Source organism: Macaca thibetana, chromosome 11, assembly GCF_024542745.1.
Source record: "Macaca thibetana thibetana isolate TM-01 chromosome 11, ASM2454274v1, whole genome shotgun sequence".
NCBI lineage: Eukaryota > Metazoa > Chordata > Mammalia > Primates > Cercopithecidae > Macaca > Macaca thibetana.
In genome coordinates, this window is record NC_065588.1 from 75788704 (window position 1) to 75803776 (window position 15073).

The 15073-nt window shown below is 37.7% G+C and overlaps 1 protein-coding gene across 3 annotated transcripts in view; it reads right to left on the minus strand.

The window, feature by feature from the left end:
• PAWR (pro-apoptotic WT1 regulator) overlaps window positions 1–15073 on the minus strand; it is a 93171-nt gene that overhangs the window by 16718 nt on the left and 61380 nt on the right. For all 3 annotated transcript variants that reach the window (XM_050749211.1, XM_050749209.1, XM_050749210.1), the window contains one exon: window positions 14838–14872. In XM_050749211.1, the coding sequence (XP_050605168.1) occupies window positions 14838–14872 (35 nt within the window). The remainder of the gene's footprint in view (window positions 1–14837; window positions 14873–15073) is intronic.

Here is a 15073-nt window from a genome sequence, read left to right on the forward strand (position 1 = left end):
GTGTCTTACTATGTTGACCAGGCTGGTCTCAAACTTGTGGCTTCAAGCTATCCTCCTGCCTTGGTTTTGGGATTATAGGCATGAGCCAGCCACATTTTATTTAATTCTTATACATTTTAGGGTTACAAATGACTGACTTCAAAATGTCACACATTGTAACAGTCCTGCTGTGCATGATTAGCATGCAACTCACCACTGCACTTGAACAACTCTATATCCTGTTCACAGAGTAATCCACTGATCATGCACTTGGATGTGATGATGACAAGTCAAAATGCAATTCAAGTTGTGAAATGCTTATTCTCAAGTTCTTTTCTTGTCTTAGATTGATAACAAACAGTTCAAGGACTACACTTTGGGTACCACTATGTTTAGAGAAGGTTGAAACTTAAAAAGGAGGAGAAAAATGTGCAAAAACCTAGAAACTGTAGCCCATTTGAGAAACAGAGAACTCCAATATGGCTAAAGCATGGAGTGTAAACTTAAGAGTAATAATAAATATGAGGGTGAAAAAGCAAGCAGGAAACCTGAATTTTTTTTTTTTTTTTTTTTGAGAGACAGGTTCTCACTCTGTGGCCCAGGCTGAAGTGCAGTGGACAATCATAGCTCACTGTAAACTCAAATTCCTGGGCTCAAGCAATCTTCCCACCTCAGCCTCTGGAGTAGCTGCATGTGCGACCATGCCCGCTAATTTATCTTAATTTTTTTTTTAGAAGTTAGGTCTTGCTATGTTGCCCAGACTGGTCCTGAAGTCCTGGCCTCAAGCAATCTTCCTGCCTTGGCCACCCAAAGTGCTTGGAGTAGAAGTCTGAGCTACCACGCCTGGCCCTGAAAGTTATTTTATGGAAGAATTTAAACCAAGGGTCTCCAAATATTATTCACAATTACATACCCATGTTGGTATGTATGTTTATTTATCTACCATTTTTACAGGATTTACAATATGACAATATAAAATAATCATCTGCATCCCAAAAATACGGCATAAGAAAAAGACTAAAATTTGTTTTATTTATGGTACAAAAATTTGTTCTCACAAATATTTTAAATTAAAAATTGAATATGCTTCATCATTTCTGAAGATCTTAACACCATGTGATAATAGAGATTCAAAGATCTAGTTCTAACATCAGTTTGAATATTTGATTTTTAATGGCTATCAAAGCAGAAAGGGATGCCTTACAAAAAAATGAGAATTTTTTTAAAGTTTCACTTAAAACCTCAAAATCAGCATAACTTTTCTTAATTCATGAGAAAAGACTTGATTTTGTGTATCTTAACAGCTGAAAAGCAATGTGATCTTATTTGCAGTTAGACACTTGATTTTCTCCATAAATTCCCTAATCCCAGACTTGCACATTTTGTAATAAACTAGATAACTCATAAATCCACATAGATGGACATTCAAATTATAGTACTGGGCAACATGCAGAAAGTGAACAAAGCATGCTTCCCTCAGGACACCTTTAGTACAAAATGACCATCTGACATATAGAGCAAAGAAGGAATGACTAAATAACTATTACACAGTAGTAGCTTTTAAATATTAATGCCTTAGTGTTTTTCAAATAAAAAGGTAAATATGAATAAAAGTTCCAATATTTTCCTCCTGCACCCTAGCAGATTATCTTGTATATCAACCTGATTCAGATTCCATTTAAAGGTAACGGTAAGCCATTAAAGCAGGGAAAGTTACAGTATCATTTTTATAAAATATATTGGAGATGAGCTAAACAGAGAGAGAGAGGCCAATGTGGAGGCTATTGTAATCACCTATGTAAAAAATGATGGTATCCTAGATTGGTGTGATGGCAATGAGATACTCAGAAGATAAACTCAACAAGGCTTGGTGAATGAATGGATATGGGCGAGATAGGGAAAAAAAATGTGGGTCAGAAATAATGTCCAGGCTATTGACTTGAGCAAAAGTAGATGTTGATGTCAACTACTGAAATCCATCAGGTTTCACAAGCTTACTTTTGAAAATGCTTAGTTTAGTACGCTTCTGAGATATCTAACGGCAGATATTTAATAGCTGTTGATTATATAGGTATGGAGCTAATGATCTGGAGTCTTCAGCATTATGTATAGATAGTAACTGAAGTCATTGGAGTGAATGAAATTTCTACCACAAGTACACAAAACCAAAAGAGAATAAAGTCTAAGATTAACAGCTGAGTAGGCTTAGCATAGTGGCTCACACCTGTGATCTCAGCACTTTGTGGGGCCAAGGAAGGAGGACTGTTTGTGGGGCCAAGGCAGGACAACTGTTTGTGGGGCCAAGGCAGGACGACTGTCTGTGGGGCCAAGGCAGGACGACTGTCTGTGGGGCCAAGGCAGGACTGTTTGCAGGGCCAAGGCAGGACGACTGTTTATGCCCAGGAGTTCAAGACCAGTCTGGACAACATAATGAGACCCTATCTCTACAAAACCAAAAATAAAAAATTAGTCAGGCATGGGGGCATGTTCCTGGAGTCCCGTGCACTTGGGACTTGGGAGGCTGAGGTAGGAGGATTGCTTGAGCCCAAGAGGTTGAGGCTGCAGTAAGCGATTACGCCACTGCACTCAGCCTGGGTATCATGGTGAGACCCTGTAAAAAGAAACAAAAACAAAAAAAAATCAAGTAATACCAATACATAAAGAAGAGGTACAGGAAAGAAAGAACTACAAATAAGAATGGCTAATACCAGCAAAGTGGTAAAAAGAAAATCAACAGAGGCAGGTATCACTAAAGCCATACCATATTATCAAAGAAGACCATTAGAAGCATTTTAAAGGACCTGTTTTACACAAAAAAAGAAGTCCAACTTTCTGCATCCATCCATGACCTTTTAAGTAGAAACTATAATGCTGACAGCTACAAACAAAGCATCCAGAAACATGGATGTCCATTAGTAGTCGTGTATTTGCTTCATGAACAAGTTTAAAACAATATTTCAAAAATGTTTAATTTATTAACAATTTTTAAAACCTTCCATCTTAGGCTTGTCAATACATAAACGGCATCATTATGCAATTTTTTTTTTTTTTTGAGACAGAGTTTCACTCCTCTTGCCCAGGCTGGAGTGCAATGCCACTATCTCGGCTCACTGCAACCTCCACCTGCAGTCAAGCAATTCTCCTGCCTCCACCTCCCCAGTAGCTGGGATTACAGGCACCCGCCACCATACCCGGTGAGTTTTTGGTATTTTTAGTAGAGATGGGGTTTCCCCATGTTGACCAGGCTGGTTTCCAACTCCTGACCTCAGGTGATCCGCCCACCTCGGCCTCCCAAAGTGCTGGGATTACAGGTATGAGCCACCACACCCCGCCTACATTATGCAAATGCAAGGAATAATGAAAAACAAGATCAGTGCTTCATTCCCAATATGTATTATGTTTTTAGGAAATACTGTCATAATTGTGAAGAATTGTGTTGCTTGATCTTATTGCCAAATTTAGCCGTTTAACCTATTTTAAAGGCCAGATATGCACAGTGCAAAATACTCAGAATAAAAGGCTGCTTCATTAACTCCAAAAAGTTTTTAACATTCTGTTTATGAATGTTAACATAAATCTCTAATATGATCCAAAAAGAATCCTCCCTCCACTCTTAGCTACAAAGACATGAACTATAATGCTCAGAAAAGGGAAAGGAAACGGTATCATCAAAAATAAATGCCACCCCTTACTGGAAGTTTTCCCCCTCTGGGAATTTTCGCATCTTATGTAGAAACACCAGGCGGTGTTGTGTTGGGGGAAATTACGCTATTACTCTAAAAGTATCATGAGAATGAGATTGGCAGCATTAAGAGATTACAGCTACAGGAATTTTCCACTAAAATAGACATTATAAAGCTTTAGCAATGAGAAGAAATACAAGACTCAAGGGTAAATCCTACTTTTAGAATAAGTATCAAATATTCAGAAGTACAGGATATATTCTGAAATTCCTAAATAACCAGCAACTACATGACTGGCTTCCATCCTTTTAGTGTCTTTCACTGCCCTATTCTCTTCACCCTCTTCCACTCTCACTCTTCAAAACAGCTCCTTGCTCTGTTTATCTCTCTTCTTCCTTTAAATACAAACATACACATAAGCACATATGCCAACAACTAAAAATAAAAATCAAGTCTCATTAAACTCTCATAACTCTTTATTAAAATTGACACATATTTATTACAGAAAACAGAAAATACAAATGAGAGTAATTCCACTAACCCAGAGATAATGTCCATTAACATTTTATAACATATTAGCAAATGTTTAGCCTTTTGGATTAGATTCCTTTTAAAAATCTTAGGAAAAATATTTATCTTCTCCCAGAAAAATAAACAATATCTTCTTTTACACAGAATTTTAGCAGTTTATCATATGAATAGTTCTCAGATAATACTTTATATATATTATGATACTTTGTTTTGTATCATACTTTTTTGTACTATGCTCTCTCCTCCATTTTACATAAACAGGTAATAATTTTCTTATATTTTTCTATAGCATCATTTTAATGGCTGCATTGTAACTCTACAGCAATATATTATAGTTTTTAATCTATCTCATTATTAAAAATTTAAGTTGTTTCAGTTAGGGAATATCATACATACTCATTTCTGGTATATTAAATATAGTGAATTATCCTAAAGAGATCAAATACATGTGGCTGCTCAAATTTCACCACCTGAGAGCTAGACAAGTCCAGAAAACACTCTCCAAATATAGTTTATTATATACAGTAGAAACAGCTAAAATTATACATTCCTTATTATCATCTTAACATGGGTGTCCTAAACAGCCAAGCATAGTACTCTGCGCCTTTGAACTATTCAATAAATATCTGACATATAATGTGTATATATATATATTTTAAAAGCCTTCAACTAAGCAATATGAAAAATTTCTGTGTACTAAGAATAAGGGTCACACAAAAACTTGTACATGAATGTTCACAGCCTATTGTCTATTATATGTATATTTCGTATTAGTCAAAAAGTGTAAAGAATCTAACATGTCCATTATGTTAATCCAAATGGTAAAACATAATATAGTACATCCATGCAAACTACAATATGGAATCATCTTGAAAAAATTATGCTTAGTAAATGATGAGACACAAAAACCCACATACGTGGCCAGGTGCAGTGGCTCATGCCTATAATCCCAGCACTTTGGGAGGCCCAGGAAGGCAGATCACTTGAGACCAGGAGTTCAAGATCAGCCTGGCCAACATGGCAAAACCCTATCTCTACTAAAAATACAAAAATTGGCTGGGTGGGGTGGTGCCTACCTGTAGTCCCAGACACTTGGGAGGCTGAGGCACAAGAATCACTTAAACCCGCAAGGCGGTGGGTTGCAGTGAGCCAAGATCACACTACTGCACTCCAGCCTGGGTGACACAGCGAGACTCTGTCTCAAAAAAAAAACAAAAAACCAAAAAAACAAGAAAGCCATATACTGTATGATTCCATTTATCTGAAATATTCAATATACACAAACCTATAAGGATAGAAAACATACTACTGGTTGCTGGGGGATGGGGCAGAGGAAGAATGGATATGAAGGGTATGGAGTTTCCTTCATGGTAGAACAAATTTTGGAACTAGACAGCAGTAATGGTTGTGAACACTGTGAATGTCCTAAAAATACTGAACTGTACACCTTAAAAGGGTGAATTTTATGGCATTTGAATTACATCTCAATGAAAACAGGGAACAGTATGATCAGTTAAGTGGTTAATTTCCAAATAAATGCACAAAATGCACTTAAAATGACACCAAATATTATTACATGGTTTATTTTTCATTATAATGAAGAAACTCTAGATGTTGTTAGACTTCCTAATTCAGAACAAGTTATTTTCTGACTTTGTACTATAGCTAAAACAAAGTAAAGATCTGAGTGGATCTGTGAAACCTAGAGCCATATATCCAGAAGTTACTTTTTGGGAAAAAATAAAATGAAACGCTATCTTAAAAAGAAAAAAGATCTAGTTACTGGTACCATCCAGTCACTTGGAGTTTAAATAAGCTAATCAAACTGCTAATCAAACTACCACACTGTACCTATTTCCTACCCATGCTAGGCAAATTAACACTACTACCATGAGGTAATGCAACATATGCTGACACAATCTGCAAATTACCTGTTTAATCTCATACAAGTCATTACACTTCACTGTGCCTCAGTTTACTCATTTGTAAAATAAGAATAATAAAAGCATCTCCCTAGGACTATCAAGGAATTAGCTGAATGGAAAGTACTTTGAATAGCACCTGGTACACAGTAATATTATATAAATATTAATAATACTTATGACCTAGAACCATCAGTCCACAAAATGTACAAGAATCCCCAATTTATTTTAAATAATCATTTTATGACTTTCATATACTGTTTCCAAATCTATTAACTAGAAAGGTCAATGCTATTGCATCTCTGACAGCATTGGGTAAAATACAGAACATATTCTAATATAGAAATAATAGATCTTGCCAGGCGCAGTGGCTCACACCTGTAATCCCAGCACTTTGGGAGGCTGAGGCAGATGGGATCACTTGAGGTCAGGAGTTTGAGACCAGTCTGGCCAACACAGTAAAACCCCATCTCTACTAAAAATACAAAAATTAGCCAGGCTTGGTGGCACATGCCTATAATAGTAGCTACTCGAGGGGCTAAGACAGGAGAATTGCACCACTGCACTCCAGTCTGAGTGACAGGGAGGGAGGGAGGGGAGAGAAGGGAGGGAAGGGAGGGAAGGGAGGGAAAGGAGGGGAGGGAGGGAGGGAGGGAGGGAAAGGAGGGGAGGGAGGGAGGGAGGGAGGGAGGAAGGAAGGAAGGAAGGAAGGAAGGAAGGAAGGAAGGAAGGAAGGAGAAAGAAAGGAAAGAAGAAAGGAAAGAAAGGAAAAAAAGAAGGAAAGGAAAGGAAAGGGAGAAAGGAAAGAAAGAAGGAAAGGAAAGGAAGGGAGAAAAAGGAAAGAAAAGAAAAAAGAAGAAAGAAAGAAAGGAAGGAAGGAAGGAAGGAAGAAAGAAAGAAAGAGAAAGAAAGAGAAAGAGAGAGAGAGAGAGAGAGAGAAAGAGAGAAAGAGAAAAGATCTTAAAAGGAATAGATTTCTTTAGAAAGGGCCATATATAGCCCAAGAAGACTCGCTTTCTTCAACTACTGAGAGATTCATTTGGTCGTCTTTAGTTTGGATTTCTCACCTTTAAAGAATCTGGCTGATTTCTGGCCAGGTGCACTGGCTCACACTTGTAATTCCAGCACTTTGGGAGGCCAAGGCAGGCAGACCTCTTTAGCCCAGGAGTTCAGGACCAGCCTGAGCAACACAGAAAAACCCCGTCTCTACAAAAAATTTTAAAATTAGCAATTTAATTTTTAAAAATTTAAAAATTAGGGTGTGGTGGCACATGCCTGTAGTTCACAGCCACAAGGCTGGAGGATCACCTAAGCCTGGGAATTGACGGCTGCAGTGAGCCATGATTGCACTACTGCATTCCAGCCTGGGCAGTGGAGTGAGACCTTGTCTCAAAAAAAAAAAAAAAAAAAAAAAAAAAAGAATCTGGCAGATTTTTCTGGTTTTGACCCTTGACCAACAAACCAAGGAAGTTTGTGTCTACTTGGTGGTTCTCAAAACAAGAACTACTGGTTAAAACGATGATCATGGTGAAACCCTGTCTCTACTAAAAATACAAAATTAGCCGGGTATGGTGGCACATGCCTGTAATCTCAGCTACCCAGGAGGCTGAGGCAGGAGAATCACTTGAACTCAGGAGGCGGAGGTTGCAGTGAGCCAAGATTGCACCATTGCACTCCAGCCTGGGTGACAAGAGCGAAACTGACTCAAAAAAAAGAAAAAAAAAAAATCATTAAGTTCCATTTAGGAAAAAAAGTTAACGTTGTGTTGCAACATCTTAAATCTTGAATGAAAACTATGTCTAAATCAATTATTCATCTCTAAATGAACAGGTTCTAATCGGTTTCTTATGAAAGAGCTTGAGAATGAAGTTGAGAACTAAAGGTCTTAACTGGCTATCCCCAACCTTTTTGGCAACAGGGAGCAGTTTCATAGAAGACAATTTTTCCATGGACCAGGGGGATGGCAGGGAGGATGGTTTTGGGATGAAACTGTTCCACCTCAGATCATCAGGCATTAGATTCTCATAAAGGAGCATGTAACCTAGATCCCTCGCATGAGCAGTTCACAATAGAGTACGTGATCCTATGAGAATCTAATGCTGTTGCCGATCTGGCAAGAGGCAAAGCTCAGGCAGTAATGCTCACCTACTGCTCACCTCCTGCTGTGTGGACTGGTTCCTAACAGGACACAGACAGGTAAGCAGTCCACACCCCGAGGGGTGGGGACCCCTAGCTTAAAGTATTTCACAGTGTCTCAAATTAAATGCATTTATGTTATGTAGAAGTCTTACTTAAACAACAGCAAAGATTTAGTTTATGGAATCATCTACACGGAGTTAGTTCTGCTATAATACAACATAAGTGTTTCTAAAATCACTGTGTTATGCAAAAATCACTCAATAAAAACATGAGGAGCCAGGCATGGTGGCTCACACCTGTAATCCCAGCACTTTGGGAGGCTGAGGTGGGTGAATCACTTGAGGTCAGGAGTTTGAGAATAGCCTGGCCAACATGGCAAAAACCCATCTCTACTAAAAATATAAAAATTAGCCAGCCATGGTGGCAGATGCCTATAATCCCAGCTACTTGGGAGGCTGTGGCAGGAGAATCACGTGAGCTCAGGAGGCAAAGGTTGCTTGAGCCCAGGAGGTAGAGGTTGCAATGAGCCAAGATCATGCCACTGCACTCCAACCTGGGTGACAGAGTGAGACTCCACCTCAAAAAAAAAAAAAAGGGTGGGGGGAATTATAAAGAAAATGGGGTTGGCGGACAATGTTCTAAAACTTCATCAGTGACACATTATAAAAGATAGTAGCCTAATATAAAGTGGTAGTACAGTTTTACAGGTTAAACAGCTAAGAAATACATAAATACGGCATTTTATCTTGAAAAAGCACAGTGAAGTTTCCTTATAGAAGCTGGTTGGCAGCAGAAGGGTTGCAGCTTATGGGTTAATATGAAATGTGAGAAAGAAGATATCTGAAATTAGACTGGTAGTTGTAACATCACATGTGGAAGTGATAGGGACAGGAGGCAGGAAAATTCTGGGCAGAAGAGGATGGTACTGGTGAGGGTCCCACCCTCAATCCTTGAACTGTGGCCCAAAATGAGAACATGCATTCCTGTTGTCTTGCTTGAATGTTGCCTTTTCCAAAACCACCCATGGCCTGTTCTGCTCCCCATCCTGTGCCCATAAAAACCTCAGGCTCTGCCACCAGAGAGAGGAGAAGAAGAGAAGAAGAAAAGCCGTTTGACTTCAGAGTAAAGGCTTGACAGTGTTGCTCCAGGGAAAGATTATCTTCCCCCTCCATCCCCTTTCCAGCTCCCCTTTCATTGGCAATATAATCCTCAATATTCACCACCCTCCAATTCGTTCATGTGACCTGATTTTTCCTCGACACTGAAGGGTGCAAATGCTAAAGGCTGTCATACTGACCCTATGCTCTTGCTAGCAGAGAGCAACTAACTGCCTCACAAGAAAAGGCAGAGGGCCCACTGAACTGTTTAACACTTAAGCCGTCCATGGACAGAAAAGCTAAAAGAGCACTAACTATAATACTCCTTCTGGGACTTCAGGGGTAGTGGGCATCCCCCTAGATACTGCCATGGAGACAGTACAGAATTCATTCCTGCCAGCGACCAAAAGCACTCACCCCAGCTCTTGCACCTGCTCACCTGTGCTCCCCGCTCCCACAAGGAGTAGAATGCAGTGGGTTTGAGTGAGTGAAATTTGCCCCTGCCCCACCAAAGCGCCTGGTTAGGTCCAGTACCTGTGCACCTGCAAAGGGGCCAGGGAAACTTTCCTGCTTCAGAAGCAAAGCTGTAGCTCATACTGAGGTACCTGGTAGATGTTTGCCAAGAATGCCTGAGAGCCTTTTGTGTATTCAGTTGAGCTGAGTAAGGTTTTCAGCATTTACCTAGCATTTCTGGTGAACAAAACTGTGTATAAGCAAAGGTAAAATTTGAGGTAGGGTCAAATTGTTCCCTAATGTACCAATTAGGACCAATTTGCATTTCCAAAGCAAGCACTATAACAGAATTGACTTTGCAAGAAAATTCTGACCCCGAAGAAAAAGAATCCAAATAAAGTAGACAGAATATTTGGATATTTATCCAAATAAAGTAGACAGAAATTATGGGTCACCACAGCAGTGACAGTGAGGATTTCTGATATATTTATGCTATACTTCATTTAAAAGGCAGAAATCACTCAGTTGATACTAGCCATTATTTAGAGAACTAAAAGGTGAAGATACTCATGTTACATTAGGTGAGGAGTAAACCAGAATGTAAAAGTGTACATCCATTATGCTCACGGTTATACATACAAAAAGCCTAAAAAAACAAACTGGAAGTAAAAAGTAAAAGCAATGTTAACAGTGCTTGACTTAGATTTTGGTAAGATTTTCTAATCCTAACTTTCTTTATTTCTTAAATCTTCTAGTGGGTATGCATTACTTTTTAAATGGAGAAAACAATGTTTAAGTTGTATAATGTTTCTATCTTGATCATATGCAGTAGTTGCAAAAAGTATTAAGGAAAGAAAAGTCCTGACGAAGTTACATGACCTATAAAACTATAATAATACTGTGAAACACTGCAGATATGAAATAGGGCTTAACATCAAAATTTTGGCTAAGATAAGGTTAATATTTTCTGACATTCATATCTTGATGTGTCTATGCTCTTTATAAAAACAAAAACTAGTAATATTTCCTCTTTCTGCTCAGATGGAATGTGGTAAAATAGTTCACTGAAGTAAACAAAGCCTTTTTCCTCATCTGTGAAAGACATGCCTGCCCTGGCTGTCACCTGATGAGGCTAACTATCAGGTAATGTATGTCAAAGTGCTTTAAAAACTACTAAACCTATTAAGGTTACTTGGAGGGGAGGGGGTAGGTAGAGAAGTGCTGAGAAGCACTTATTACTTTGCATAAATGTTGCTTAATAAAATAATACTGAATTAAGCATATTTGTGAAAACAAGAGCCAGTTAATAACTAACTGAATGGTAAAACACTGTTTGTCTTGTTTCCCCTGTTGTTTGTTTTATTTAGAGTTGGGATCTCACTGTCTCCCAAGCTGGAGTGAGGTGGCACCAATCATGGAAGACTCTGGGGCTCAAGTGAGCTTCCCATCTCACACCTCAGCCTCCACTGCAGCTAGGACTACAAGTGCTTACTACAAGCACCCAACTAATTTTTTTCTTTTTCTTTCTACTTTTTTAAGAGATGTTGTCTTGCTATGTTGCCCAAGCTGGTCTCAAATTTCTGGCCCTCAAGTAATCCTCCACCTTAGCCTTCTGAGTTGCTGGGATTACAGGCATGAGCCACTACACTAACTTCACCTGTTATTTATGAATAGTAAGTTGCATACCCTGGCTAATCCTGCCCTTTATAAGTCCTTAAGACTGTCTTGCCTTTTCTTTTCTTTTTTAAAAGTTTTTAACCAATGCACTATAAATTTACTTTCCAAATAAAAATTTTGTTAAGAAAATTACACATTGAGGCTAGGCACAGTGGCTCATGCCTCTAATCTGAGTACTCTGGGAGGCAGAGTTGAGAGGATCACTTGAGTTTGAGATCACCCTGGGAAACACGGAGAGATCCTGTCTCTACCAAAAATAAAAAAAAAAAAAAAAAAGAAAAGAAAAAGAAAATTACACATTGAAAAAAAAAAAACCCCACAAATTCATAACACCAATCCACCTTTACTAAATCTTGAGTTTCAGAAATTACATAACCCTCACCTTCAAATAGTTCCCTACAGTTAAACACATTTTTATAAGGAAAACCGGGAATATGTAAGACACATTCTACGTAAGTCAATTCAAGTTTAAAAAACAGCATAATTAGACTGAGCATGTAACAGACTCAAGGCTAAAAGTGTACATTCTTATTTGTGAGAAAAATTAAGTATTTAATTCATAACTTATAAGAGCATACACTCAAATGAATCTTCTGGGTGTTTGAACCTTCTAATGACTTTAAGAGTTATTTCTAGTTATATAAAATTTATATATATATTTATATATAGATCTTATATCTATATGTAAATCTTATATATTATATATGTATTTTATATAAATATACAATATATAATTTACATATTATATATAATTTCTCATGTTATTTAGTTTACTGAAAATATTTTCTATTTTCAGTTATATATATAAAAACTAAGCTACTAGGTTTACTGGAAATATTTTCTTACATGAGATGCCAAATTTCTTTTACTCTATTCTCCCTTTTCTTCATTCCCATTAGTCAGCAGACACCTTCACTAAGAAACATCTATTCTCTAGTCATTGCTATAACTTGCTGACAGATTAATGAAAATAACGAACTGTTGATATAAAATGTAACACACTTCTACTAGATAAGAGATAATTTCATATATAGACTCTAGGTTTTGTGGCTTTTTAAGTTTATGTGTGTGTGTGTGTGTGTTTTTCTTTTTAGATGGCATTGAAATGGGAGCTCCAAACCAATAAAAAATGATGGGAAGTTTTAAGATATTTATAACAGTATTAAACAGGGGCAAATCTTTGAAAGCTGAAAAGTAACAAACTACATGCTCTAGGCTATGAGAATACAAGTATGAAAAAAACAAACACATGGACATGGCACAAGTAATAGTCTCAAAAGTTTCACAAAAATTTATACAAGAATAAGTTTGCCTTCTGATTTAACACAATGACATCTAAATAAAGCTTTTGATAGGATTTATAAAATTATTCCCCTCTTGATTCGAATTAAAGAACACAAATTTGAAAAGTGTCATTCGTAATTTAAGACTATTGTTTGATAAGAACTAAATGTGTAAGATCAATACAACAAACTTGTTAAGTTGCCACAGTTTATCTTTAGTCTCCAACCAAAAACTAATGCTTAAAAATTTTTGGTTTGAGAATGTGGTATGGGAACAGGCCACATCAAGGCTATTTCATAATTATTTCTGGAAAAAGAAAAAGGATTTTTTTTCCAGTTTAAACTATTAATGGTAAACAAAAGGGCCGGGGTGCGGTGGCTTACGCCTGTAATCCCAGCACTTTGGGAGGCCGAGGTGGGCAGATCACAAGGTCAGGAGATAGAGACCATCCTGGATAACACGGTGAAATCCCTTCTCTACTAAAAATACAAAAAATTAGCCAGGCGTGGTGGCGGGCACCTGTAGTCCCAACTACTCAGAAGGCTGAGGCAGGAGAATGGCGTGAACCCAGGAGGCAGAGCTTGCAGTGAGCCAAGATTGTGCCACTGCACTCCAGCCTGGGCAACAGAGCGAGACTCCGTCTCAAAAAAAAAAAAAACAAAAAAGGCAAACAAAAACAGGTTTTATTATACCTACATCAAAATTACCCAGAAATGAAAATAAAAGCAGTAACAGTAGTAAACGTACTGATTGTTTTCCCATGTGCCAGAAACTATTTCAGATTTACTTACTCTTGCTGATTATCTTGACCTTCTCATCTCTTTCTGTTGCTAATAAATACTGTAGCCCATGACAAAAATTAAATTTTATTTTTATATAACAGTGTAAAAATAGAGTATTGGTTAACGAATGTTTTATTTATAGCCTAATTATTTTAAACTCCAACATACAAATAGATGAAAATAAGGGTTTTACATGTATAAATCTAGGCAGGTGGTCTTACATAGTTAATAAAAATATGGGCTCTAGAGTCAGGTTGCCAGAATTCAAATCGATTTTACTGTTGACTAGGTTTTTAACCCCAGAAAAATTATTCTACTTATTTAACCTCATGTCTCTCATCTATAAAATGGAAATAAATATTATTCCTGCCTTATAAGATAATCATGAGAATTGAAAGAACTCTATGTAAAGCACTTTGGACACAGTAAGTACTCAATAAGATTTATCATTCTAGGATTATTAGCACAAGTATGACCACATGCTTCTGCAACATTTATGGACTCAACAGGGAAGAAGGAAGTGAATATCCTAGACACCTCCACTTGTACCCAATTCTGATTTTCTTCCTATACATAAACACGCACAAACACATTCTCTGGTAGAAGTGTTACTCATTGTGTACAGGTGGTGCAATGCGATCTGTGTCCTCCCAAAATTCGTATGTTGAAGCCATAACCTTCAATGAGATGGAGCCCTTGGGACATAATTGGGTTTAAATGAGGTCACGAGGATGAGACCCTCATGATGGGATTAGTTCCTTTATTAAGAAGGGACCTCAGAAAGCTTACTTTCCCCTCTTCCTCCCTCTCTCTTTCTCTTTCTCTCTGCCGTGTGAGGACACAGTGAGAAAGTGGCTACCTATAAGGCAGGAAGAGAGTCCTCACCAGAACCTGACAATGGTGGACATGCAGCCTCCAGAAATGTGAGAAAATAAATTTCTGTTGTTTAAGCCATCAGTCTATGGTATTTTGTTATGGCACTCCGAGCTAACTAATACAGATGGGTCTACTTGTATTTTCAATATTTAAATACATGAGAAATAACAATTCAAGGCATTTATTTTGCAAAGTTCATCAACATTTATTTTTCAAAGACTGCGGCATGTCAGAGTAAGCCATGGTCAGGCAGACATTATACTCCTGCTTACAATGTAATTTATTTTTAAGAGCACAATAGTAAGTAAGGTTCGTTACTTTTCAAAGAGCTACTTTAAACAGTTCTAGTTAAGTCAATGTCAGACAGATACTACATTCATGCCTACAATATGTTTAAGTCATAAGGATTCTTACCTTTTATATCTGCCTGAAACTGTTCTAGGTGGCTCCTGTAAAGTAAAAATAATTACGTATCAGTTTGAGTATGTATGTACACAATTAATGATTATATAAAATAGTTGATAGAGAATATCTAAATTTTTTTCTGAGACGGAGTCTTGCTCTGTCTCAGGCTAGAGGGCAGTGGCGCGATCCTGGCTCACTGCAAGCTCCGCCTCCCAGGTTCATGCCATTCTCCTGCCTCAGCCTCC